At 45.3% G+C, this 25,860-nt stretch overlaps 1 protein-coding gene across 5 annotated transcripts in view; it reads right to left on the minus strand.

Annotated features, from left to right (window-relative positions):
* CRYL1 (crystallin lambda 1) overlaps nucleotides 1-23,337 on the minus strand; it is a 122,428-nt gene extending 99,091 nt beyond the window's left edge. Inside the window, exons 1-4 of one of the 5 annotated variants that reach the window (XM_054664848.2) lie at nucleotides 23,091-23,160; nucleotides 13,077-13,176; nucleotides 10,810-11,040; nucleotides 9,803-9,910 (exon numbers count right to left, since the gene is read on the minus strand). In XM_054664848.2, coding sequence (XP_054520823.1) covers nucleotides 9,803-9,885 — 83 coding nt within the window. In that variant the 5' untranslated portion in view covers nucleotides 9,886-9,910; nucleotides 10,810-11,040; nucleotides 13,077-13,176; nucleotides 23,091-23,160. Of the gene's footprint in view, nucleotides 1-208; nucleotides 365-9,802; nucleotides 9,911-10,809; nucleotides 11,041-13,076; nucleotides 13,177-23,090 lie in introns of those variants that run through there. The other 4 variants (XM_001147059.7, XM_001147202.7, XM_009426694.4 and 1 more) reach the window with 4 other exon arrangements.
* Nucleotides 23,338-25,860: the final 2,523 nt, after the last annotated feature.

Raw genomic sequence — 25,860 nt, forward strand, 5'->3', positions numbered from 1 at the left:
TGGGCGATAGAGCGAGACTCCGTCTCAAAAAAAAAGGTCTCCTCCCCTCCTCCCTCCAGGCCAGTGGTAACACTGGGATCTGGGTAGCAGGGAGACAGACAGGGGAGGAGAGGGCCTGCTTAAGTGTCAAGGCAATCAATTTCACCAAAGTTTACACTGAAGTATCAAGGCCCGGTTAAAAAATGGGGTACTTTGGTTTCCTGTTCACCTTGTTGGAAACCTCACAGGGAGACAATGGCCAGTCAAGGTAGGAGTCACACAATTCTTGAGTCCAATCCTTGACAGCACCTACACCTTCATAGCCCAGCCATGACTGCTAATGTGCATTGGTCTAGATGCACAGCACGCAGGATCATGCCGGAAGCGCGCAGGATCATACCGGAAGCGCACGGCCTCAGAATATGCAGCAAGATCACTCGGAATCCTGCCGCCCAGAGTTAAAGTATTAATATTTTGGCTTCTCCCCAATACTATGGATATATAATTAGCATATATATGACTTTTACAAATCAGATAAAACAAGGCTATTTTTATTTGGGAAGAAAAATAAGGCAAATGAAGCAATTATTTGATCTGTCCTAATGACAGCTAAGTGATAGCAGGATCTGTGAACTCACAGGGAAGTCAGATTGAACAACCCGGCTGAACCCGCAGCCACTGCCATGAACTTTGGGCAACAGACACGGGCTTTAATAATTTTGGCTGGCTCAGCTGGGCTCACTCATGCGGCTGCAATGAGTAGTGGGTTGTCTGGGGGCTGGTCTAGGATGGCTTCCCTCATCTGTTTAGCAGTCGGTGCTGTGCTGGATGGTGCTGGCTGGTAGCTGGGCCACACACCTCCCGCTGACTAGGCTGGGCTGACCAGATGAGAAGGGAAGAAGGGTCCCCAGCAGGAAGCGAACGAATCTCAATGCACATGCACTTTCCAGGCCTTCTGCTGTGCATGCCACATGTGCTAATAACCGACTGGCCGATGCAAGCCCGTGGCTAAGCCCAGAGTAAGGGGGTGAGAGGAGCAAAGTCACAATGCACAGGGGAGTGCAGACAGAGACGGGAACAATTTGTGACCATACTCAGTTATTCTGGCCAACAGTATGTGGGAAAACTAAAGGTTTCAAATCAGGAGAACAGACCAATCCAGATCAAAACACAGTTCAAGATTAGGCCAGGGCAGAGACCTAGGTAGCAAGTTAAAAACAGGTCAGAGACCCAGTTACTGGAAATGCCTGCGTCCAAGCACAAGAAATTCAGTCACTTAGGAGACACAGTACAGGCCTACCTAGTTTCAGGGATCACTGCTGGTGGTTTATTAACTCCTAGTCCATTCAGAAAGATGATTCACTTTTAGGTGGAGCTGGGTGCCAGGGTGACCATGTACAGATGGTGGAGAAACCAAGATCGAAGCGTACAGGCCCCTAAAGATGGCGATTTCAGATAGGGACTTAGGCCAGACAAGGCAGTGTGTTTGGCTCCTGGAGTTGGGGTGGTCACCAAGATGTCAACACAGCCTAAGTCAGGGCGGCCTGGTCCCTTGAGGACTAGAATGGCCCACCTGCTACGTGGAAATGAGTCTAGCTCCAAATCTTAAGAACTAAAACACTCCTGATCTGTAGGTCCGTGTTACAACTTTGTTTACTTGATTTGCTTTTCTTTTTTCTTTTCTTTTCTTTTCTTTTTCTTTTTTTTTTTTTTTTTTTTTTTGAGACAGGGTCTCGCTCTGTCGCCCAGGCTGGAGTGCAGTGGTGCAATCTTGGCTCACTGCAATCTCTGCCTCCCACGTTCAAGCGATTCTCCTGCCTCAGCCTCCTGAGTAGCTGCGATTACAGGCGCCTACCATCACGCCCAGCTGATTTTTTTGTATTTTTAGTAGAGATGGGGTTTTACTACATTGGCCAGGCTGGTCTCGAACTCCTGACCTCAGGTGATCCACCTGCCTTGGCCTCCCAAAGTGCTGGGATTTGCTTTTCTTCTTAAAACACAGCTTCATCCTCTAAACTTCTTACTTGAGACCTAATGCAGGCCAAGCACCGGGCATACAATGGTGAACAAAGACAAAGCAGTAAAGTATCTGCTAATGAGGTTCTCCAAGGTCAAGCGACCTTCTATTATGAAATGTAAACATGCTAAGTTTTAAGTTTCTTATTGTGCCACCCTGTCAGAAAAAGATTAGTCTTAGATGACAGCTTTTTGTTTTTCAAGTTCACTAAGATCCCTTGGCATGGTATGAGTTGTGATAATTTCTTTTATCTTCTAATGTTTTAATATTTTTTTTAAATCAACTTCCCCCCGTTTAAGTTCATTTTTACAGGTTCAGAATCCATATGTACCATTTCTACTATTTAATACCATTAGTTTTTAATAGGTCTAACACACACAGAATATTCATGCAGATGTAGTGAAATTTCAACCACATGACATTTTCTAATATGAAACGTTAAAAAAGAATCAGAATATGGCTGGGCACAGTGGCTCACGCCTGTAATCCAAGCACTTTGGGAGACCAAGGCAGGTAGATCACCTGAGATCAGGAGTTCGAGACCAGCCTGGCCAAGATGGCAAAATCCCATCTCTAATAAAAAATACAAAAATCAGCCGGACGTGGTGGCACATGCCTGTAGTCCCAGCTACTCGGGAGGCTGAAGGAGGAGAATTGCTTGAACCCAGGAGGCAGAAGTTAGAGTAAGCCAAGATCGTGCCACTGCACTCCAGCCTGGGTGACAAAGTGAGACTCTATCTCACACACACAAAAAAATAAATCAGAATATGGGAAGTGGGCCGAACTGCAAGGTGGAATAGACGGTGAGAAAACAGTGTATGAGGAATATGACTGGAAACGTTACCTTAGGAGACTCTAGAAAGGTTCCTGTGACTCAGTTAAAACAATTGCTGAGCTAATAGGTTCAGGCTAGCAGGTTCAGGCTCTGGGGACAGGAAACGTGCCTGTTGCTTATTTCTGCATCCATAATGGCTAGTACAGAGACCACACGTCACTGCACAGTGAGGGACACTGGGGGTGTGATGTATGGTCTGTCCTGAGGGAGCCCACGACCTTCAGTGGTAGACAAAGACCACAAAACAGGGTGTCAGAGAAGATGCCTGTGGACACAAGCTATTTGGACCCAAAAGTCAATGCAACCCGATCGGAAAGATACATCATTTATACTTCTTGACAAAAGGATTAAGTTGGTTTTCCTTACATTCCTTTTGCCTGATATGTGGTCAGGGACATTTTAACCTTGGGGTTTCTGAACATCTAAGCACCACAGGTCATACATGGTGTTGCTGTTGACAAGAGTTCACAATCATTAACCTCCTGGTCTCAGAACTCATTGCACTGACCAAAATACTTACAAAAACAAAGTTTGGTCTCAGTCCTTTTACCTTGGACTCTCTGTGCGGGAATGGTACATTTGAAGATCTTGTGATTTAAGAAAGAGAAAAAGGTAGCTTTATTTAAAAGTCACTCAAGACTAAGAATCCAGTACTTCCTAGGGGGTGCAATATGACACGACATAACTGGATTTTCCTGAAGTTATTTGCCAGTTATTTGAGAAGGAAGAGGTAGTTGGTCACAAGATATCCTAAGCTTCCCTTTTCCTGCCAAAGAAGTACAACCAGTTCTGCCTATTTAACTCAGCTTAAATGTGTGTGTTATAAAAATAAAGTACCTGCTATTGAGGAAGGATTTGTATGTACTCCTTTAAAATCCTAGGTACATAAGAATTCAGTACATTTGCTTCTTCTAGAATGTGACTGCTAACAGTCATAAGTTATTTAGGTTTTTCTGGTTCAAAAATCTTACAGACTGTATCTAAAAGTTAAATCTAATCAGGCACCAATGATATTAAGAAATACAGCTCTTAATTAAGCATAGTAGGATAACAGGAAAGCCTTTAACCTGGTTTAAAAAAAACAAAAAAAACTCATCCACAACCCTGCATCATTCAGCATCATCAGTCCTGATGCCTGAAAGGACTTTAAAAATCTTGAATGATGCATCTAAAAATAAGGCCTAAAACACAAATACCCAAGAAATAGAACAAAGGACTTTCAATTAGGAACCGTGGGATTTTCTCTTAATTACAAGTGGGTTGGAATTGGCTTTACAGGATAAAAGATGAAATGATAACACAATTGAAAAGTCTATGGTAGCAGGGGGCAAACTACAGCCCACAGGCCAAATCTGGCCCATCTCCTATTTTTATATGGTCTGTGAGATAAGGATGTGATATGGTTTGGCTGTGTTCCCACCCAAATGTCATCTTGAATTGTAGCTCCCATAATTCCCATGTGTTGGGGGAGGGACCTGGTGGGAGATAACTGAATCACAGGGGCAGGTATTTCCCATGCTATTCTCATAACAGTGAATAAGTCTCACGAGATCTGATGGTTTTATAAAGCGGAGTTTCCCTGCACAAGTTCTCTTGTTGGCCACTCTGTGAGACATGCCGTTCACCTTCAACCATGATTGTGAGGCCTCCCCAGCCGCGTGAACTATAAATCCATTAAACCTTTTTCTTTGTTAAATTGTTCAGTCTCAGGTATGTCTTTATTAGGAGCATGAAAACAGACTAATACCAGATGGTTTTTACATTTTTAAACAGTTGGGAAAATTTTAAAATAACATTTTGTGACTCTGAAAATTATATGAACAAAGTTCGGTGTTAATCCCTAAAGTTTTATTGGAATACAACCACCTCTATTTATTTATTGATTGTCTATGGCTGCTTTTACTTTACAACGAAAGGCTGAAACAGAGACCATATGACCCGCAAAGCCTACAATATTTACTATCTGGTCTTTACAGAAACAGTTTGTCACCTCCTTGTCTGGAGTCCACTTGGGGCTGGCTTAAAGCATGACCTAATCAGAGATTCACGGGTCTCCTCTTCCCTTGGAGGTACTCTCCTTCTCCAGTACTGGGCCAGCTATGAAGCTAATGTCTCTCACCTCCAAACCTACCTGTTGCATATACTGTCACCAGAAAACTGATTAAAAGTCCACGCCCAGGCTGGGCACAGTGGCTCACACCTGTAATCCCAGCACTTTGGGAGGCCAAGGCGGGCGGATCACAAGGTCAGGAGATCGAGACCATCCTGGCTAACACGGTGAAACCCCGTCTCTACTAAAAATATAAAAAATTAGCTGGGCGTGGTGGCGAGCACCTGTAGTCCCAGCTACTCCGGAGGCTGAGGCAGGAGAATGGCATGAACCCGGGAGGCGGAGCTTGCAGTGAGCCAAGATTGAGCCACTGCACTCCAGCCTGGGCAACAGAGCAAGACTTCATCTCAAAAAAAAAAGAAAAAAGAAAAAAAAAAAAGTCCATGCCTGGCCAGGCACAGTGGTTCACAACTGTAATCCCAGCACTTTGGGAGGCTGAGGTGAGCTGATCACTTCCAGACAAGCCTGGCTAATATGGCAAAACCCTGTCTCTACAAAAAAATACAAAAATTAGCTGGGCGTGGTGGTGCACGCCCCTAATCCCAGCTACTTGGGAGCCTGAGGTGAGAGGATCAACTGAACCCAGGAAGTGGAGGCTGCAGTGAGCCAAGATCACACCACCCCACTCCAGCCTGGGTGATGGAGACAGACATGGTCTCAAAAAAAATAAAATAAAATAAACGTCCAGGCCTCCTGAAAAGCCAGGATAGCCCTCAAGGACAGAAGGAGAAGCATTTTTTAGCAGCCACCATTTCCAAAGTGGAGCTTGCTATGCTCTTTAATACACAAATGTGGGAATAAAAGATGAATTTAATTAAGTAGATGTAATTTACTTAGGAAGACCACAAATTCCTTAACGTTCTTTACAATTAGAAAATTAACAGCTTTTTTATTATCAATAAATTACTTCCTATTGCTCCCTAAATCACCTCCATAAAACCAAATATTAAGCTGTTTGTGTTACATTTCCTGTGATGCCTTTTAAAAACATTTTGGGCCGGGTGCGGTGGCTCACGCCTGTAATCCCAGCACTTTGGGAGGCCGAGGTGGGCGGATCACGAGGTCAGGAGATTGAGACCATCCTGGCTAACACAGTGAAACCCCGTCTCTGCTAAAAATACAAAAAAAAATTAGCCGGGCGTGGTGGCGGGCGCCTGTAGTCCCAGCTACTCAGGAGGCTGAGTCAGGAGAATGGCATGAACCTAGGAGGTGGAGCTTGCAGTGAGCAGAGATCGCGCCACTGCACTCCACTCCGGCCTAGGTGGCAGAGCGAGACTCCAAAAAAAAAAAAAAAAAAAAAAAAAAACTGACGACAACAACATTTTGGGCCAGGCTCAGTGGCTCACACCTATAATCCTAGCACTTCGGGAGGCCGAGGTGGGTGGATCACCTGAGGTCAGGAGTCAGCCTGACTAACATGGTGAAACCCCACCTCTACTAAAAATACCAAATTTAACCAGGCGTGGTGGCTTGCGCCTGTAATCTCAGCTAATTGGGAGGCCGAGACAGGCGAATTGCTTGAACCCAGGAGGCAGAGGTTGCAGTGAGCCAAGATCGCGCCATTGCACTCCAGCCTGGGCAACAAGAGCAAAACTCAATCCCCAAAAAAAAAAAAAAAAATTGATTCAATCTGAAAACATCTTTTTGCCTCATAGTTTTTGTTTTGTTTTGTTTTGTTTTGTTTTGTTTTGTTTTTAGAATTAGTGCTCTATCAAGGGTTTTTTTTTTCTTTCTCCTGACTATATGACTTTGAGCTATTTTTACTGAGGCTTAAAATTTATTTCAAGACTACCTGAAGACTTCTACTTCCAGCACTATGATGGACCAGAATCCCTGAAGGGCCTCTCTTTTCAAAATCTCAGGATCCTTCACAAAACTAGTTTTTATGCACAGAGAGTCGCAGCAAATGCAGAAAGAAAAAATTTTAAGGCTTCCCCTTTAATCAAAAATGTTTTTACATTAAAAAGTACTACTCAAAGAAGATATGCAGATGACAAACATATGAAAAGATGCTCCACATCATATGTCATCAGAGAAATGCAAGTCAAAACAAGGAGATACCATTAGGCCAGGCTTGGTGGCTCACACCTGTAATCCCAGCACTTTGGGAGGCCGAGGCGGGTGGATCACCTGAGGTCAGGAGTTTGAGACCAGCCTGGTCAATGTGGTGAAAACCTATCTCTACTAAAAATACAAAAAAATTAGCTGGGCGTAGTGGCGGTCACCTGTAATCCCAGCTACTCGGGAGGCTGAGGCAGGAGAATCACTTGAACCCGGGAGGCAGAGGTTGCAGTGAGCCGAGATCGTGCCATTGCACTCCAGCCTGAGCTACAGAGGGAGACTGTCTCAAAACAAAACAAGAAACAAAAAAAACAAGGAGATACCATTATATGCCTATTAGAATGGCTAAAATCCAGAACACTGACACCACCACATGCTGGTAAGGATATGGAGCAGTGGGATCTCTCCTTCATTGTTGGTGGGAATGCAAAATAGGACAGCCACTTTGGAAGACAGTTTTGCAATTTCTTACAAAGCTAAACATCCTGTTACCATCCAAACTAGCAATTGTGCTTTTTGGTATTCACCCAAAGGAGTTGGAAACTTATGTCCACACAAAAACCTGCACATGGAATTTAGAGCAACTTTACTCATAATTGCCAAAACCTGGAAGCACCCAAGATGTTCTTCAGTGGGTGACTAGATAAATAAATTGTGGTACATCCAGGCAATGCAATATCATTCAAGCTCAAGCCATGAAAAGACATGGAGGAAACTTAAATGCATTTTACTAAGTAAAAGAAGCCAGTCTGCAAAGCCTACATACTGTATGATTTCAATTATATAACATTCTGGAAAAGGTAAAACTGTGGAGACAGTAAAAGGATCAGTGGTTGCCAGCGGTTAGGGGGGAAGGGAGGGATGGAAAGGAAGAATTTGAGAGCAGTGGAATTATTCTGTGTAATACTGCAAGGGTAGATACATGTCAGTATACATTTCTCCAACTCCATAGAGTGTAAACACCAAGTGAATCTTATTTTTTTTTTCAAGACAGAGTCTCACTCTGTAGCCCAAGCTGGAGTGCAATGGTGTGATCTCAGCTCACTGCAATCTCCGCCACCCAGGCTCAAGTGACTCTCATGTCTCAGCCTCTCGAGTAGCTGGGATTACAGGTACCCGCCACCATGCCCAGATAATTTTTTTGATTTTAGTAGAGATAGAGTTTCACCATGTTGCTTAGGGTGGTCTCCAACTCCTGAGCTCAGGCAAAAGGGTTTATTATGAGAATTTAATACAGTAAGATTACTAGGCCATAAGCTCCGTGGCAAAAAAAAAAAATACCGTGTCTACATTATCCACTATGTATCCCTAGTGAACAGAACATGGCTGGCAGGTAGTTGGTTCTGAAATGCCAAGTCCCCTTCCTTCCAAAACAGTACAGTCTATGTGAGTGGTTTTTCGGTGTTGTTTTACTTTTGATTTTTGTCTGGTTGGCTTTGTATTTTATTATTTTATTTATGTTGAGGCAAAGTCTCACTCTGCTGCCCAGGCTGAGTACAGTGGTGCAATCATAGCTCACTGTAGCCTGGAACTACTGGGCTCAAGCAATCCTTCTGCCTCAGCCTCCCGAGTAGCTAGGACTACTATCTAGGTGGGTACCAACACATTGGCTATTTTTTTCTTTTTTTCTGTAGAGACGGGGTCTCACTATGTTGCCCATACTGGTCTTGAACTCCTGGCCTCAAATGATCCTCCCACCTCAGCCTCCCAAAGTGCTGGGATTACAGGTGTGAGCTACCAGGCCTGGCCAAGGTTTTTGTTTTTTAGATTGACATTTTACCCTTGCATTGACTATTTGTAACAATATGGAAGAAGTAACTTAACTTCTCTGTGTTCAAGTTCTTAATGTGTAAAACAACACTGGGTTAGGGTATATAATTTCTTCATGCCTATAGTTTAACACCATACCCTACATATTAATCTTTTCAAAATGTAGACAATAAAGTAAGCATACTTTTGTTGCACAAAAATGCGAATTCAAGTCATATATTCCTGGACACCCTCCAAATAAGGATAATAACCAGCTAACGCATATCTGAGATGGTCAGAACCCTGTTCCGTGACGGCACTGCAGGGGGACGCGCCATGCGGTGAGGGTGCTCCACGCCAGTGCCTTTGCTTCTGGGCACGCTGCGATGGCTTCTCTCCCCTGTCCTTGACCTCCCTCAGTCTCAGCCTTTCTTTGGTTCCTGTGACTACCATCCCTAAAACAGCCCTCCGCATTCTTAGCACTCAGCATTAAGTAAATTCATGCACTCTCACACCTTTAACTAGTACCGCTGTCACAGTTAATAATAACCACATAAACAGCTCCAGTTCTGTCCTCTCACATGAGTGCTAAACCTCTAACTAAAATTCAAGATGTTTTCATTTGGGTCCTACCATTACTAGATCAACAGGTCAAAACAAGCTGCAGGACCTCTGTTCCTAAACTGTAATGCCCCTGCAGCTATGGCTGTCACATGTTGGAAGCGAGTTCCTCCTGCCTAGATGGAAGCAGGAAACCCCAGCCCTCCAGCCCCGGGGCAAACAGCTGGAGAAGCCTGCAAAGTCACTCATGCTTGATGCAGATCCTCTTAGCAAGAAGGGTCGTTTCCTCCCCCATGGGAGCCCTTCCCCAGTGTGAATTCACATTCCAGCCACTGTAGGCCTGGCCTTTACCAACTCAGAGGCACTGCAGTAGCCATCAGACGAAAATGTGACATCACAGATCCTCATAGCCTTGAGGATATGACAAACAAGACCAACTGAGAGAAACAGACCCACTTCCATTCCTCCTGGAGAGCGCCGGCTGGCCCACCTGATGTTTTCCAGGGCGTTCCTTATCTGCTGTTGCTCAATGTCATAGAGTTTCACCTGGAAGCCTCCACTGGCAAACAGCATGGCCCAGCTTCGCCCAATGACTCCACTGAAGGGAGATAAAAGAAAGGATTCGAGTTAATTTAATAATCGAATGGCTTTTCATTCCTAACCCAGAATGAGTTTTTTTTAAATTCACAGTATCCTATTCTTAAAATATTTAATACATATCTTAAAAGTACACATTTTAGCCGGGCACAGAAAGACAAATATCACATGTTCTCACTCATGTGAAAGCTGAAAACATTGATCTGATGAAGGTGGAGAATAAAATGATGGTTAACAGAGGCTGGATGAGGGTGGGAGAGGGAGGAAGAGAGGTTGGTGAATGGGTGCAAACATACAGTTAATAGAAAAAGTAAGTTCTAGAGCTTGATAGCACTGTAGGGTAACTAGAGTTAACAACAATGTGTTGTATATTTCAGAACAGCTAGAAGATCTGAAATGTTCCCAGCACAAAGAAATGATAAATGTTAAAGGTGATGGGTGTGCTAAATACCCTGACTTGATCATTACACATTCTATGCATGTAACAAAATATCACAGGTACCCCATAAGTATGTAGGAATATTAGGTATGAATTTTTTTAAGTACACATTTTAATAACATTATTTATTTTAAATGTTAACTGTTTCCACCCAGGAGCTCCTGAGCCCTCAGCTCCAGTGCTGGTATTCATATTCCACATGGAGCCCCGCAGCATCTCAGGTATTTATCACGTACTCGCACGCTGAACAAAATATTACAGTCAGGAGGTAGCAGGGTACCATGGAGACACAAGACCCGTTAGTGAACTTCCATTTGACCGTGTCTTAGGCAAGTCACTTAATTAACTTAAAAGAACAGAGAGAGCATCTGCCCTGTCCTCCCCAATAATTACTGCCACTGCCACCCACATTTCAGCATGGATTAGGTGTCAGGCACCATTAAACATACCACAGGTCTTACCTATGTTAATCTTTACAACAACCCTACAAGGTAGGTGTTATTAGTATTTCCATTTTATATGTAGGGAAACTGAGGCATGGAGGAATTAAGCCTACATAAGTGATAAACTGAGGCATGGAGGAATTAAGTCCACAAGGGTGATAAGTGATGGATCTATGAGATGAAGCCAAGCAATCTGACTCCTGAGTCCTTCCTCTTAACCACTACACTCCAACTGCTGTTTCAGACTTCCTGAAAAGTGAAAAGACAACAAAAAGTCATAAAGAGTTCACATGGGGTTGTTCAAAGAGTGAAAAACAAATGTACAGAACACATCTAGAGTCCAAGTCTTGGTTTCTAATACTATTCTCCAGTAATAGGAAGCAGGACTCCTTGGAGAAATGGCTAATTTGAAGACAGAGCCAGAAAATACACAAGATGAGCCCGGAGCAGTTTGTAGCACCAAAAAGAAAAAGAAAGTATTAAAAAAAAAAAAAAAACGCATCGATGGGGCACGTCAAAGGGATAGGGGCCCGATATAGGAGCTCGCAATGGCCAAAGCTGGAACTTGAGCCACAAAATTAATACAGCAATACTGGATTATAACACAAAGTATACCACAAATAAATGCTTGAATAAATGAAGAAGAAGCCAAATCTCCCTTGCAGAAAAATGCCAAATAATTTATGTAGGTACTCCCCCTTAGGCAGGTAGGGCATCACCCCCACTTCCGTGTGCAGAGTGACCTCCTTCCAAAAAGCACAGTATGGAAGAGGGAAAAGTTAGGGTCACCACGCAGTGGAGAAACCTGACAAACCCTCCCTCAGCCAGGTGTTCAAAGTCACCATCAACAGTGGTAACTCACATTGAGAGTATGCACTCTTGATATAAGACAAAGTGAAAACGATGCTTTATCCCTGTGGTCTTCCTCCCCAAAACCCATAGCACCATTCTCATCATGAGAAGAACATCGGACAAATCCTAACGGAGGGACATTCTACAAACTACTTGACTGGTGCTCCTCAAAACTGTTAGGGTCATCAAAAACAAGGAAAGTCTGCGCAACTGTCACAGTTTAGATGAGTCAAAAGATAAATGATTATTGTAATTTGGTATCCTAGAGGGGATCCTGGGACAGAAATAAGACATTAGGTAAAAACTAAGGAAATCTGAATAAAATATGAATGTTGTTAAATAATAATGTGTTGGTCATGAATAGCCAATATTATTAAAATTATTAATAAACGATGTTAACAATAATATATTGGTTCATTAATTGTTACAAATGCACCATATTAATGTAAGATGTTAATAATAGGGGAAATTTGGTGAGATGACATATGAAAACTCTCTATACTATCTCCACAATTTTTCTGTAAATGTAAAAATTGTCTAAAAAATAAAGGTTTTTTTTAATGAAAGCATGTAACAGCAGTTCCATTCCTAGGTATGTACCCAACAGAAATGAAAACATGTCCACAAAAAAACTTGTACACCAATGATTATAGCAGCATTATTCATAACAGCTAAATGCAACAGATACAATGTGGCATACCCATATAACAGAGCTATTCAGCCACAAAAAGGAATGAAATGCTGATACATGCCACATAGATGAATGTTGACAACATTGTGCTAAGTGGAAGAAGCCAGTCACAAAGGTTCACGTATTGTATGATTCCATTTATAAAATGTCCGGAATAGACATAGCCATAGAGACAGGAAGTAGATTTGTGGTTGCCCAGGGCTAGGGGAGGAAGGAATGAAAAGTGATAGCTAGTGGGCCCAAGGTTTGGGATGATGAGCATGTTGTAAAATTGATTGTGGTGATGGATGCACAACCTTGTGAATATACTAAAACCACTGAATTGTACACTTTAAATGGGTGAATTACAGCTCAGTATTGCTGTTATTAAAAATAAATGTTTGTAAACATGCTTTGACAACCAACTCGTGCCGTAAAAATGTAAAGCAATAATACTTAAATTTTCATAAGACTGGATGGAGCCAGTAAATAATAATAATTAATAATAATAATACTTAAATTTAGTTGAGTAGAAGGGTGAGGGGGAAACAAATGTCACATTTGGCATAATGTAGGGAGTTGCCTTAAGGTGTGAATGCAAAAAACAGCTATCTGTGTTCAGAGTCTTAGGCTTTTAAGAATAAACACTAACTCAGCCTTAAAAAGAAACGACACATGCCACAACACAGATGAACCTTGAGCACATTTTGCCAAATGAAATAAGCCAGTCACAAAATGACAAATGCCCTGTGATTCCACTTACCTGAGGTACCCATAGAGACAGAAAGCTAGAAGGGTGGATGCCAGGGGCTGGGGCTGGGGGAAATGAGCAGCTGTTGTTCAATGGGTACAGAGTTTTAATTCTGCAAGATGAAAAAGTTCTGGAGATTGATTGTACAACAATGGGAACATACTTAACACTGCTGAACTGTACACTAAGAACTGTTAAAATGGCAAGTTGGGCCGGATGCAGTGGCTTACGCCTATATTCCCAGCACTTTTGGAGGCTGAGGCAGGTGGATCACTTGAGGTCAGGAGATCAAGACCAGCCTGGCCAACATGGGGAAACCCCATCTCTACTAAAAATACAAAAATTAGCCAAGTATGGTGGCGGGCACCTGTAATCCCAGCTACTCAGGAGGCCGAGGCAGGATAATCGCTTGAACCGGTGGGGAGGAGGTTGCGGTGAGCCAAGATGGCACCACTTCACTCCAGCCTGGGCGAAAGAGCAAAACTCCATCTCAAAAAAAAAAAAAAAAAAAAAGGCAAATTGTATGTTATGTCTATTTTACTATGCTAAATGTGGTTTAAAAGTTTAAAAAATATTTTTTTAAAAAAAATGAACACTAACTTACCCTGCAAAAGGATGATTCTGAGTGGGGAGAAGGCTTACCTACCCCACCAGAAGGCAACTGGGCACTTTCTCACTAGCCTAGAGAAAATACGTATTTGTAACATTTCAATCTCAGTTTCCCTGGCCCCTCTTCAAGCCTCAGCACATGGCTTTGTTCTCCTGGGGACTGAATATCAAAAGATAATCTTTTTTTTTTGAAATGGAGTCTTGCTCTGTCGCCCAGGCTGGAGTGCTGTCGCGGTATCTCGGCTCACTGCAAGCTCCGCCTCCTGGGTTCACGCCATTCTCCTGCCTCAGCCTCCCGAGTAGCTGGGACTACAGGCGCCCACCACCACGCCTGGCTAATTTTTTGTATTTTTTAGTAGAAACGGGGTTTCACCGTGTCAGCCATGATGGTCTCGATCTCCTGACCTTGTGATCCACCTGCCTTGGCCTCCAAAAGTGCTGGCATTACAGGCGTCAGCCACCGCGCCCGGCCAAAAGATAATTTTGAACAGGCCTGGCTCACACCTGTAATTCCAGGACTTTGAGAGGCTGAGGCGGGAGGATAATTAGAACCCAGAAGTTCAAGAAGAGCCTGGGCAACAGAGGGAAACTGCATCTCTACAAAAAAAAATTTAAATTAGCTGGGTGTAGTGGCACATGCCTGTGGTCCCAGCTACTCAGGAGGCTGAGACAGGAGGATCACTTGAGCCCAGGAGTTCAAGGATGCAGTATGCAGTGAGCTACAATCACGCCACTGTACTCCAGCCTCAGACAGAGCAAGACCCTGTATAAAAAAGAAGGTAATCTTGCTCTACCCAAAGTCAACTTTCTCAATACAGTCTTTATCCTGGGACAAAACTCTGAAAAAAATTCTACCTCTGGCACCCACCTTATATGGGCGTGCAAGCCTGGGAGTGGATGGAGAGACAGGAGCAGATGACAAATGCAGTACAGGCCGAGTGGGCCTTATTCAAAATGCTTGGGCCCAGTATTTCAGATTGCAAATTGTTTTTGGATTTTGAAATCTTTATGGCCGGGTGCAGTGGCTCACACCTGTAACCCTTTGGGAGACCGAGGCGGGTGGATCATCTGAGGTCAGGAATTCGAGACCAGGCTGGCCAAAACGGTGAAACTCTGTCTCTACTAAAAATACAAAAATTAGCTGGGAGTGGTGGCACGCGTCTGTAATCCCAGCTACTCAGGAGGCTGAGGCAGGAGAATCGCTTGAACTTGGGAGGCAGAGGTTGCAGTGACCCGAGATCGCACCACTGCACTCCAGCCTGGGCAACAAGAGCAAGACTCCATCTCAAAAAAATAAAAAAAGTAAATTTTGCATAGTGAAGTTTAAAATAAAAAACAATGTTAGTGGCCGGGCGCAGTGGCTCATGCCTGTAATCCCAGCGCTTTGGGAGGCCAAGGCGGGTGGATCACGAGGGCAGGAGATCGAGACCAACCTGGCTAACATGGTGAAACCCCATCTCTACTAAAAACACAAAAAATTAGCCGGGCATGGTGGCGGATGCCTGTAGTCCCAGCTACTCGGGAGGCTGAGGCAGGAGAATGGCGTGAACCCGGGAGGCGGAGCTTGCAGTGAGCCGAGATCACACCACTGCACTCCAGCCTGGGCGACAGAGCAAGACTCCGTCTCAAAAAAAAAAAAAAAAAGCAATGCTAGTGAGCAGTATGAATTTATTTGTTCAACAGGGTAAACTCTATGCACCAGGAACTAGCACTCACCTTCATATTCCTGGCATGTTGTAGAGGCTCAATAAATGTGAAAAAGCCATGGTTATCAAGTGAAAAATACGAGATAACGGTCAGCTGGCTCTTGCCATGGGGTTAATTAGAAGGCAACGATGACTCACTGAGGAAATACTTAAAGGGCACCTACCATGTGCAGGCACTGCCCAGTTCCTGACCCCAAGGAGCTCATAGTAGGTAGGCAGACAACAAACTAAATAAGCAAAAGCACTTGGGAGAAAGAAAGCAGGGGAGTAGGGACTGAGAGGCAGAGAAATGTTAAAAGCGCCACCAGGGACTGTCTCACTGGGAAGGTGACATTTTAGCAAAGGAGGTAAGGGGCCAAGCCATGAGTGTATTTCTGCGACAAGTGTTCCTGAAAGAGTCTGTTTGCCCAGCTGGTCCAGATCAACAAGGCTGGTGCTCTGGTGGAGGGGCGGTGGGGGGAGAGGAAGGAGGGGACAATGATGTCAAAGGGAAGGAGAGAACGGTGAGCTCATTTCATGGCACCTCAGAAGCAATGGAGGGATTTTGGTTTTTACTGAGTGAGATAGTTGGCTAATAGAAGGTTTTAGACAAAAGATATCATCTGACTTCTGTTTTTAAAGGGACATTCTAGTTGTCTTACTGAGAATATACTGCAGAAGGGCAAAGATGGAAGTTAGGAGACCAGTTGGGTGTCAGGAGGCTGGTGCCCGATGTGATGGGAGGCGGGACCAGGACGGAGGCAGAGGGGGTGCTGGAAGGTGGTCAGCTGAGAAATGAATGTGCAATATTTTCACAGTACAGCCAAGAAGAATTGCTGGCGAATTGCATGTGGGTGTGAGAAAAAGAAAAATGGAGGACAGTGCCAAGTTTCTTTTGGACAAGAAAGGATGGAGATGTCATTAACTCTGCTGGGAAAGACTAGCAATGGAGCAGATGTTAGGAGGGAAGATCAGCTCAAAACGGTATGTTTTCAGTGAGAAATGCTAAGGGGTGGGTCTAGCAAATCACTGGCTGTAAGTATCCAGGTTCAGAGCCACGGGCTGGGCTGGGATATTAATTTGGGATTTACTGTAGAGATGTGGTATTAAAAGTGTGTGACTGGGTGAGATCTCTAAGAAAGTGAATATCGATAAAGAAGTCCAAGGATTCAGCCTTGGGACACTCCAACTTTAATGGGGAAGAATATGGGGACAAAAGGGAGTGCCAGTGAGATGGGAGGGGGGTGTGGTCAGGAAAGTGAAGGGAGCTGCCATCTGCATCAAACGCTGCTGATGAACACTTGAACTGAGGATTGACCATTGGGTTTTGCAAGATGAATGGGGGTGGGGACCATGACAAGAGCAGATTTGTGGGCTTCATGAAAGACTGCTCAGGGTAGGTTTAAGAGAAAATGAGCCTCTAGCCCTAACTACCAGTTTCAGGAAATGAAGGGATGGTGGAACATGATAAATGACACTACACGGGTTGGGCGCAGTGGCTCACGCCTGTAATCCCAGCACTTTAGGAGGCTGAAGTAGGTACATGGCTTGCACCCAGGAGTTCAAGACCACATCTTGGGAAGGGAAGGGGAGGGGAGGGAAGGGATACATTCAGCAAAACCTCGAATATGGGAAATTTTACAGGGCAAATGACTCAAATTCTTCAGTAGATAAACGGCAAGAAAAATTTTACAAAACCAGAGAGGGATGAACAATCTGTAGATTGAAAGAGCTAAGAATCTTATTGACTAAATATAACATGTGGGCCTTATTTAGACCCTAAATCAATCAAGCCAAGTATTTAAAAAATTAATCAGGGAACTCTTGAATATGGAAGAGATATTTAAAGATATTACATGAAGATATTAAGGAATTGTGTTAATGTTTTACACATGATGATGCTATTGTGGTTATATAGTTTCAAAACAGTCCATATCTTTTAGATACTATACATGCTGACATATTTACAGACAAAATGATTCAATGCCTGGCATTTGTTTCAGAACAATCCAGAGAAGGGAGAATAACTGAAACCAGATTAGCCATGTGTTAATAATTGTTGAAGTTGAGGGGGTGGGGGAAGGTACTTTAAGGTTCATTGCACTGTTCTCTCAACTTTAACACAGTTTGAAATGTTTCCCTAATACAAAGTTAAGAGAGAGAATATGGATAGGAAGAAAGAAACTGGAGACAATATGGATAAGTTTATTAAGTTTTGAGGAGCAATGTGGCAATTACCAGAGGGAAAAATGGGGTCAAGAGAGGGTGCTTTTCTGTTTTCAGGGAACAAGTATATGTTTGCTGGCTGCAGGGTCTGAACCCTGGAGAGGGGAAGCAATCATGAGGGAGGGAGCATGGTGCTTTGGTCTGGGGCTAATGCACTTGCCTCCATGCCTTGGGTCTTACCCCGCTGCTGTCGCTCAGGGAAAGGCAGCCCCCTAATCAAACAGGCAGCAAATCCTTGGAATCGCAATTATCTGACCTGAGGGAGGATAACCATCGGCCGGGATTCTGGCATCAAATATCAGGTGATTGGACTGGGCCCCACTTCCCTTTCAGTCTTGAGATTGGCCCCTTCATTGCAGAGGACCAACAGCAGACCGCTGACCCCTGGGGACCAGCTGGTGTCCTTTCCCCCACCCCTTCATGCCCACACACTCAGTCATTGCTGATTGGACATGGATTGGACACCTGACCCAAAGCAGCCAATCAACTGGCTTAGGAGCACCCTATAACATCTGCAGCCTGGGATGCACAGAGGTGAAACCACTGGGTTTCCTCTCCTGAAAATTGGACCCGGGCCGGGCGCGGTGGCTCACGCCTGTAATCCCAGCACTTTGGGAGGCCGAGGTGGGTGGATAACAAGGAAAGGAGATCGAGACCATCCTGTCTAACACGATGAAACCCCGTCTCTACTAAAATATAAATAATTAGCCAGGCGTGGTGGCAGGGGCCTGTAGTCCCAGCTACTCGGGAGGCTGAGGCAGGAGAATCGCGTGAACCCGGAGGCGGAGGTTGCAGTGAGCGGAGATCGCGCCACTGCACTCCAGCCTGGGCGAAAGAGCGAGACTCCGTCTCAAAAAAAAAAAAAAAAAAAAAAAAAGGAAAGAAAGAAGGAAGAAAGGAAGGAACGAACGAACGAACGAAAAAAAGAAAGAAAGAAAATAAATTGGACCCAAAATACAGAAAAAAAATCAGTAAGAGGCACTATACTTGAAAGAGGATAACCTTAGGGTTGGCAGTCATGTGCAAGATAAAGTCACAGGGAAGGAAAGAAAAGTGAGCAAGTACAAGGAGAGGGAATCTACAGAGCAAAGGAAGCTACAGAGAGGCACAGGGACCAGATTGCACGGCCCCAGAGCTGGAAAGTTCCCTGGCTTGGTTTTCCTCAGGTTTCTGTTTCAGGTTTCCCTCAGTATTGTTCCCCAATACTACCTTACATCAGGCCCAAGAATAATTAACTTCCTGTCCTGAGAGCTTGTGACATCTTATTGGCCTTTTTCCCCACCACTATATGCCTGGGGACCTCAAAATGGGAGCCAGTGATAGAGGTAATTCAATGCCCTTCCCACTGTGACTATTGCGACATGTCTTAAAGCTTCTGAATTCATGAATCTTAATGGGTACTACAAAAGGTGAATGCAGATGAACATTTATTCTGTTATACAGTAGCAAAGCAGCAGGGGAGAAAAGTGATATAATTGCTTCAATTCTATCATTAATGTCACTTAATTTTGAATAAATTCACTTTAGATACATTTGAAAGTATCTTTCCAGCTCCAGTTACTTATTTACTGGGTAAAAATTGAAGTAAAACTGTTCCTACACTCATGATCTCAGTCTACTATGGAAATTTTGCCAGAAAGAGCTATTAAGTAACTCCTGCGAAGGGCACATTTAGTGTCTAAGCTGACTCAAAAGGCAAGGAGGGCATCCTAGGGTTTGCTGTGTATGTGTACAAAAATTAGCAGGAAAATACCTAGAATAGCACTTCGAAGAAAATTCATGCCTCAGAAAGTTTCTTATAAAAAATGCACAGGCCAGGTGTAGTGGCTCACGCCTGTAATCTCAGCACTTTGGGAGGCTAGGGTGGGCGGATCACTTGAGGCCAGGAGTTCGAGACCAGCCTGGCCAACATGGAGAAACCCTGTCTCTACTAAAAATACAAAAATTAGCCAGGAATGGTGGCTCGTGCCTGTAGTCCCAACTACTTGGGAGGCTGAGGCTGGAGAATTGCTTGAATCTAGAAGGCAGAGGTTGCAGTGAGCTGAGATGGTGCCACTGCACTTCAGCCTGAGCCTGACAGAGCAAGAATCCGTCTCAAAAAAAAAAGTACAATCACCCCAAACAAAATTTTGGAATTAAAAAAAATGAAGGAGACTCTAGTTTATAGGATACCTTTCTTTCTTGCCTTTCTAGTTTATGGGATGTTTTATTTGATATAAAACAACGTCCTACCAAGCCCTTCACAGGCACATCAGTTAAAAAATAAGCAGTCTCTGTTACAAACGCTCAACTATCTGTCTACTGGGACCAGGCATGGTGGATACAAATGGCAACAATACAGTTTCTATCCTTAGGGGAAAGGCCCAGAAGCAGAACTTTTCCTGGAGGAGACAGTCCCTGAGCTTGATCCTGAAAGAGTGTGCCCCCTAAAAAGCAGGACAGGAGAAAGGGCATGCCCTGAACCAGGAACATTTTGTGTTCCTATTCCAAACAAGCTCAAGGGCTACAAGCTGAATCTTGTAGTGTGTATACAAATACAGAACTCATATTTTAGCGATTTAGAAACACAGTGTTTTATAAAGGTAAGGCTAACAAAATGAAAGCCTTAGAACACTACTCCAGGGCAAATTTATCTTCATGATACCCATTTCTACTTTTTTTTTTTTTTTTTTTTTTTTTTTTTGTGATGGAGTCTCACTCTATCCCCCAGCTGGAGTGCAGTGGTATGATCTTGGCTCACTGAAACCTCCGCCTCCTGAGTTCAAGCGATTCTCCTGACTCAGCCTCCTGAGTAGCTGGGATTACAGGCATGCACCACCACGCCCGGCTAATTTTTGTATTTTTAGTAGAGGCGGGATCTCGCCATGTTGGCCAGACTGGTCTCGAACCCCTGACCTCAGGTGATCCGCCCTCCTAGGCCTCCCAAAGTGCTGAGATTACAGGCATGAGCCACCATGCCTGGACTTCTACTCCCATTTTTAAAAGTTATCACTACCAGATTTTCCTGCAGCCCTAGGCCCAAAAGGGTTTCTCTCATCCTCTTTCAAGCCCTCTCCATTCTGAAGGGACTTGCCCTGGATGTTTGTAGGACAGCTAAGTGGCCCTAAGGAAGAGTGAACTTTGGGAAAAGATCAGCGGAAAAGAGTTAAGTGGGACTGTATTCCTAGCAGGTACTTTCAAGATGAAATCTATAAACTGATAAGGAAAGCTGAAAACACAATATGCTCCTGAAATTGAAATATGTATATTTTGGTCTGTTGAAACCTAAGAATGAAACTGAACCAGGTTTTGGCAAATTAATTGACATTCCCCAAGCCCTATTTGTTAAGTGGGTGTTCCTTGGAATCACCTGTGGGGCCAGGAAAGAAATAGAGGGACGAGAAAGAAGGGTGGTAAAGAGGAAGGGAAGAAACCAGCACTGTCCCAGAGGCAGAGCTGGGTGTGTGCTGAAGTGCTGAGGGTGGGGGAAAGACAGGATTTTCACACCACAAAACATAGAAACAAGCAGAGGCCCCAGAGAATTATGTGGTCCTTAAAGTTTGGAAGCCTTTCTCTAATTCCTTATCAACATCCCTCAAGGAATCAGAAGTAAACTGTTAACTGAAGCTCCTCCTCGGTAGACTGAGCCACCCACAGCCAGATAACTGCACAATCAACTAAAACTTTACTTCACATGTATTAGGTGCATGCATAACACTACTCCAAGGCATGATGGAGCTATACAAGGCCAAGCAAGGTGGCTCACAACTGTAACCCCAACACTTTGGGAGGCCAAAGCGCTTGCACCCAGGAGTTCAAGACCAACCAGGGCAAGATGGTGAGACCCCATCTCTACCTAAAAATTTTAAAAATCAGCCGGGTATGGTGACAGATGCCTGCTGTGGGAGGATGGCTTGAGCCCGGAAGGTGGAGATCCACCATGATAGTGCCACTGCACTCCAGCCTGGGCGACAGAGCGAGACCCTATCCTATTAAAATTGTGTGTGTGTGTGTGTGCATGCGTGCGCGCACGCATGCGTGTAAAAAACTGTGTCTATATATGTGTGATTGTATATATATACACACACACATAAACTCTGGTAACTATTAATAAAACGCAAGACAGAGGTAACTACCACCACTGGTACGAAGTGCACTTTTTTTTTTCAGACGGAGTTTCGCTCTTATCGCCCAGACTGGAGTGCAATGGCACCATCTCGGCTCACCGCAACCTCCGCCTCCCGGGTTCAAAGGACTCTCCTGCCTCAGCCTCCCGAGTAGCTGGGACTACAGGCATGTGCCATTACGCCCGGCTAATTTTGTATTTTTAGTAGAGACGGAGTTTCTCCATATTGGTCAGGCTGGTCTCGAACTCCCGACCTCAGATGATCCGCCTGCCTCGGCCTCCCAACGTGCTGGGATTACAGGCGTGAGCCACCGCGCGCGGCCCAAAGTGCACTTTTTAATATGCCTTCACTATTCAACCACGGGCACTCATGGGCCAGAAAGAACAAAGGCACAGTTAACTCCACTGCTCTGGAGAAAAGAAAGCTGACAACAAGGAATCTGATGCCTTCCTTCAGTGGGAGGGAAACACCCTGACATTGGAAGTGGTCTCCACACCGGGTTGTACACTGATGGGGGGCGGAGTCGGGGGCAGGCCAACATCTCAACAGCAGTCACCAAAAAGGTGCTTTTAACTATCAATAGCAAGTATTAACATGTTTATAGATTGCTGCTAACAGCTGGCCAAAGAAAGGTACATACAAATGCCCCTTTTTAAAAAACAAAAATAGCAAGGATTGTAACCGTAGGGGGTGGGGGGCGGGTTGGGGGAAGCACACACTAAAAATCAGTTTGGGCAGAATTTAAGCTGTTAAATGGACACACTTAGCAAACTCTCTGGGCTCCATCGGCCCCCACCTCCCCTCTGGAAACATCGCCTCGCCCAGGAATTAGGACTGCCTGTATGTTCGCCTAACACCTGCTGCGGCCTCCAGCGACATCGTCGCCGACAGGACTGCGCTGGCACCCTCCCTGCTGGGCTAGTCCTGTCTCCGTCACTAAACGCCTGTGACCTTAGGTAAACTGCTTAGTCTCAGTATTCTCATTCGTAAAATGGGGATGACAACACAGTCGTCGCAGGATCGCAGCCAGAATTCGCTTCATTCAACACGGTGCCTGGCACTTTTATGTGGACCTGCGGGCAGACGCGGCGACATTCAACAGAGTCCAGGAACCGCAGGCCCCGCGGCCTGCGCGGTCAACCTCGGAACCTCCTGCAACGCCGGCTCCCGGGAAGGAGACCCAACTCCGCGGGGCGCCTCCACCTGCCAAGCCCCTCCAGCCGCGCCTCTCCCCGAGCCCGCCAGCGCCGTAGGGGCCGCAGGGCGCAGGGCTTCGGAGGACCGGAGGCCGGGGCGGGGACAGCGACCCGGCGCCCACCCCGAGGGCCCCACGCGCGGGCACCACGTCCCCGGCGTCTCCCCGGGCTCCAGGGGCAGCAGCGCGGCTCGGAGCCCTTTACCTGCCAACGATCACCACGCAGCCGGCCGCGGAGGACGCCATGGTTGGGCCGGGGACGCGGCGCCGCGGGCGCTGGGACCAGGCGCCGGCGGAGCTGCGAGCTCTGGGCTCCGGGGAGGGCGGGTCCCACGCCCATTGGCTGCGCGCGCGGACCGGGAGGGCGGGGAGGGCCGCTTGGTCCCTGAGTGGGGTGCGCGCCGCGGGCCCGAGACACCGGGAGACACCCCGCGCGCCGACCCTCGTGGGCAGGGGCAGGACCAGCGCGGGGGCACGTCGGGGGGTGGAAAGCGGGAAGACCACGCGCTTGTGACTGTCAGCATTCACCGTGAAGTCCGTGTCTATAGGAGGGGACACGGGCAGGCTGGCACGGGCTCTAGCGCTAAAGCACCCTAGAAAAACTGTCAGAGAATGTCCCGTTTGCTAATTCGTCTCTGAAAGACGCCTGCCGCTGCCGCCAACTGCGAACTGGGCGCAGGGACTGCGACAGCAGTGAAAGAGAACACCAGATGCGTTATCTGCGCGACGGAAGGACACGTCTGAATTCCTCCACGGAGCACACTCTGCACTCGGTTTGTGTATCAGAAAAAGGAAATGCCCTCGTGCCCTGACTCCTGGCCTTCTTGGAGCCCGGAACAGACCAAGAGGAAGGGGCATCACACATTGCCTGATAGTGGTGTGCGTCCACACAGCACAAGCTGAACGGGAAATGACACAGTCATTAGACAGAGGAGATAGTACTCAAGCTGGAACCACAGCCAACACTGAGATGATAAAAGGAAGACTTCCTTTGTTTTCCCTGAGTCAGGAACATGGAAAGAGAAATCCCAGGGGAGGGGTTAGGTTTTTTTTGTTTTGTTTTGTTTTGTTTTGTTTGTTTTTTTAAAGAACAGTTTCACAAATTATCAATAAATATTTGTAAAGTATTCAACCTCAAGAGAAATGAAAAGTAACACAAGGAAGATAAGTCATCTCTCACTCATCAGATTGGCTAAGTCACATGGATTGATTATATTCCCATATCTGTAATGGAGTGTTTCGGACATGCAACTTATACACAGTAGAAGGCAAGCTTTAAAAGCTTAAATGTTGAGACTTTTTGGAGGGAATATTACAGTACATTGTTGAGACAGCCACTAGCCTGAGCAACCGCGCCTACTCTGGCTGAGAATACAAGGCTCCAAAGCTTCCATCTTCTGATGGAGCAGTTTCTGTAGTTAGTTACACAGGCAGCCAATATAATAGTCAAGGCACCCAGGGAGTGAGCATCCTGTGACTGCTCACTACTGGAGGCTATGGGGGCAGCAGACTGGCTTGTTTGCTGCTCCCTGCAAAGTTTGCTCTTTGCTAAAATAGTTGGCTGGGCGCTGAGGCTCATGCCTGAAATCCCAGCGCTTTGGGAAGCTGAGTAGCAAATAATAGCTTGAGGCCAGGAGTTCAAGACCAGCCTGGGCAACAAAGCGAGACCCCTGTCTCTACCAAAAAATTTAAAAACTTATCCAGGCTGGTGCCGCCTGTAGTCTCAGCCACTCAGTAGGCTGAGGCAGGAGGATTGCTTGAAGCCAGGAGTTTGAGACCAGCCTGTGCAAGATAGTGAGAACCCCCCCCATCTCTAGTGTGTGTGTATATATATGTGTGTGTGTGTATGTATATATATATATTTATTTATTTATGTGTACATATATTTATAACTTTAATCTTTCTTGTACCAAACAAAAAAAATACAGATTTATTTAAATTAGCCAGGTGTGGTGGTGCATTCCTGTAGTCCCAGCTACTCAGGAGGATCTCTTGAGCCCTGGAGTTCAAGGCTGCAGTGAGCTATGATTTTGCCACTCTACTCCAGCCTGGCTAACAGAACAAGACTTTGTCTCAAAAGAAAGCAAAAAGTGGCCGGATGCGGTGGCTCACGCCTGTAATCCCAGCACTTTGGAAGGCCGAGGCGGACGGATCACAAGGACAGGAGATCGAGACCATCCTGGCTAACACGGTGAAACTCCGTCTCTACTAAAAATTAGCCAGGCGTGGTGGCGGGTGCCTGTAGTCCCAGCTACTCAGGAGGCTGAGGCAGGAGAATGGTGTGAACCCAGGAGGCAGAGCTTGCAGTGAACCAAGATCACGCCACTGCACTCCAGCCTGGGCAACAGAGCGAGACATCATCTCAAAAAAAAAAAAGAAAGCAAAAAGTGCTGGGCCCTTGCTCGTTGCAAACACAGGAGTCATCTGGCCCTCTATGTAACCCTGTGGGAATTAAGGATCCAAGAACCCATATAAATATGGTGTCACTCTGGCTATTGCTTTTACTGTAATAAGATATTTTATTTTTAATCCAGGAGTCTCATGACTTCTGTCAGCATCCAAGTGCAGAACCTCTGTTGCAATTTAGTGAAAATCTCAGACCCTTGCAGTTTCTGACATACACAAAATTTAGAATGTATGTACCCTTTGGCTTAGCAGTTCCAATTCTAGAGATCTGTTGTACAGAAATTCAAGTGGACATGAAGTTAGACAAATTTCTTTATTTCAGCATGGTTGTTAATAGAAAAAATATTGAAAACATGATGAATATCAATGAGAAATGTTTTTAAAGACTATGGAATTTTCGGAGAATGTCTGCTTCTGACCAAGAGGAAAAATAAGGATGAAACTTAAACTCCTTCTTGAAACAACTAGAAGGCCCCCAAAATAGAAGAAACAGGGATTTCAGACCCTGGACAAGAAGTAGCCTAGGACAGCGATCCCTGAGAGAGGGAAATAGACAAGGCATGGGCTGC

The sequence above is a fragment of the Pan troglodytes genome, chromosome 14 (genome assembly GCF_028858775.2).
Source record: "Pan troglodytes isolate AG18354 chromosome 14, NHGRI_mPanTro3-v2.0_pri, whole genome shotgun sequence".
Lineage (NCBI taxonomy): Eukaryota > Metazoa > Chordata > Mammalia > Primates > Hominidae > Pan > Pan troglodytes.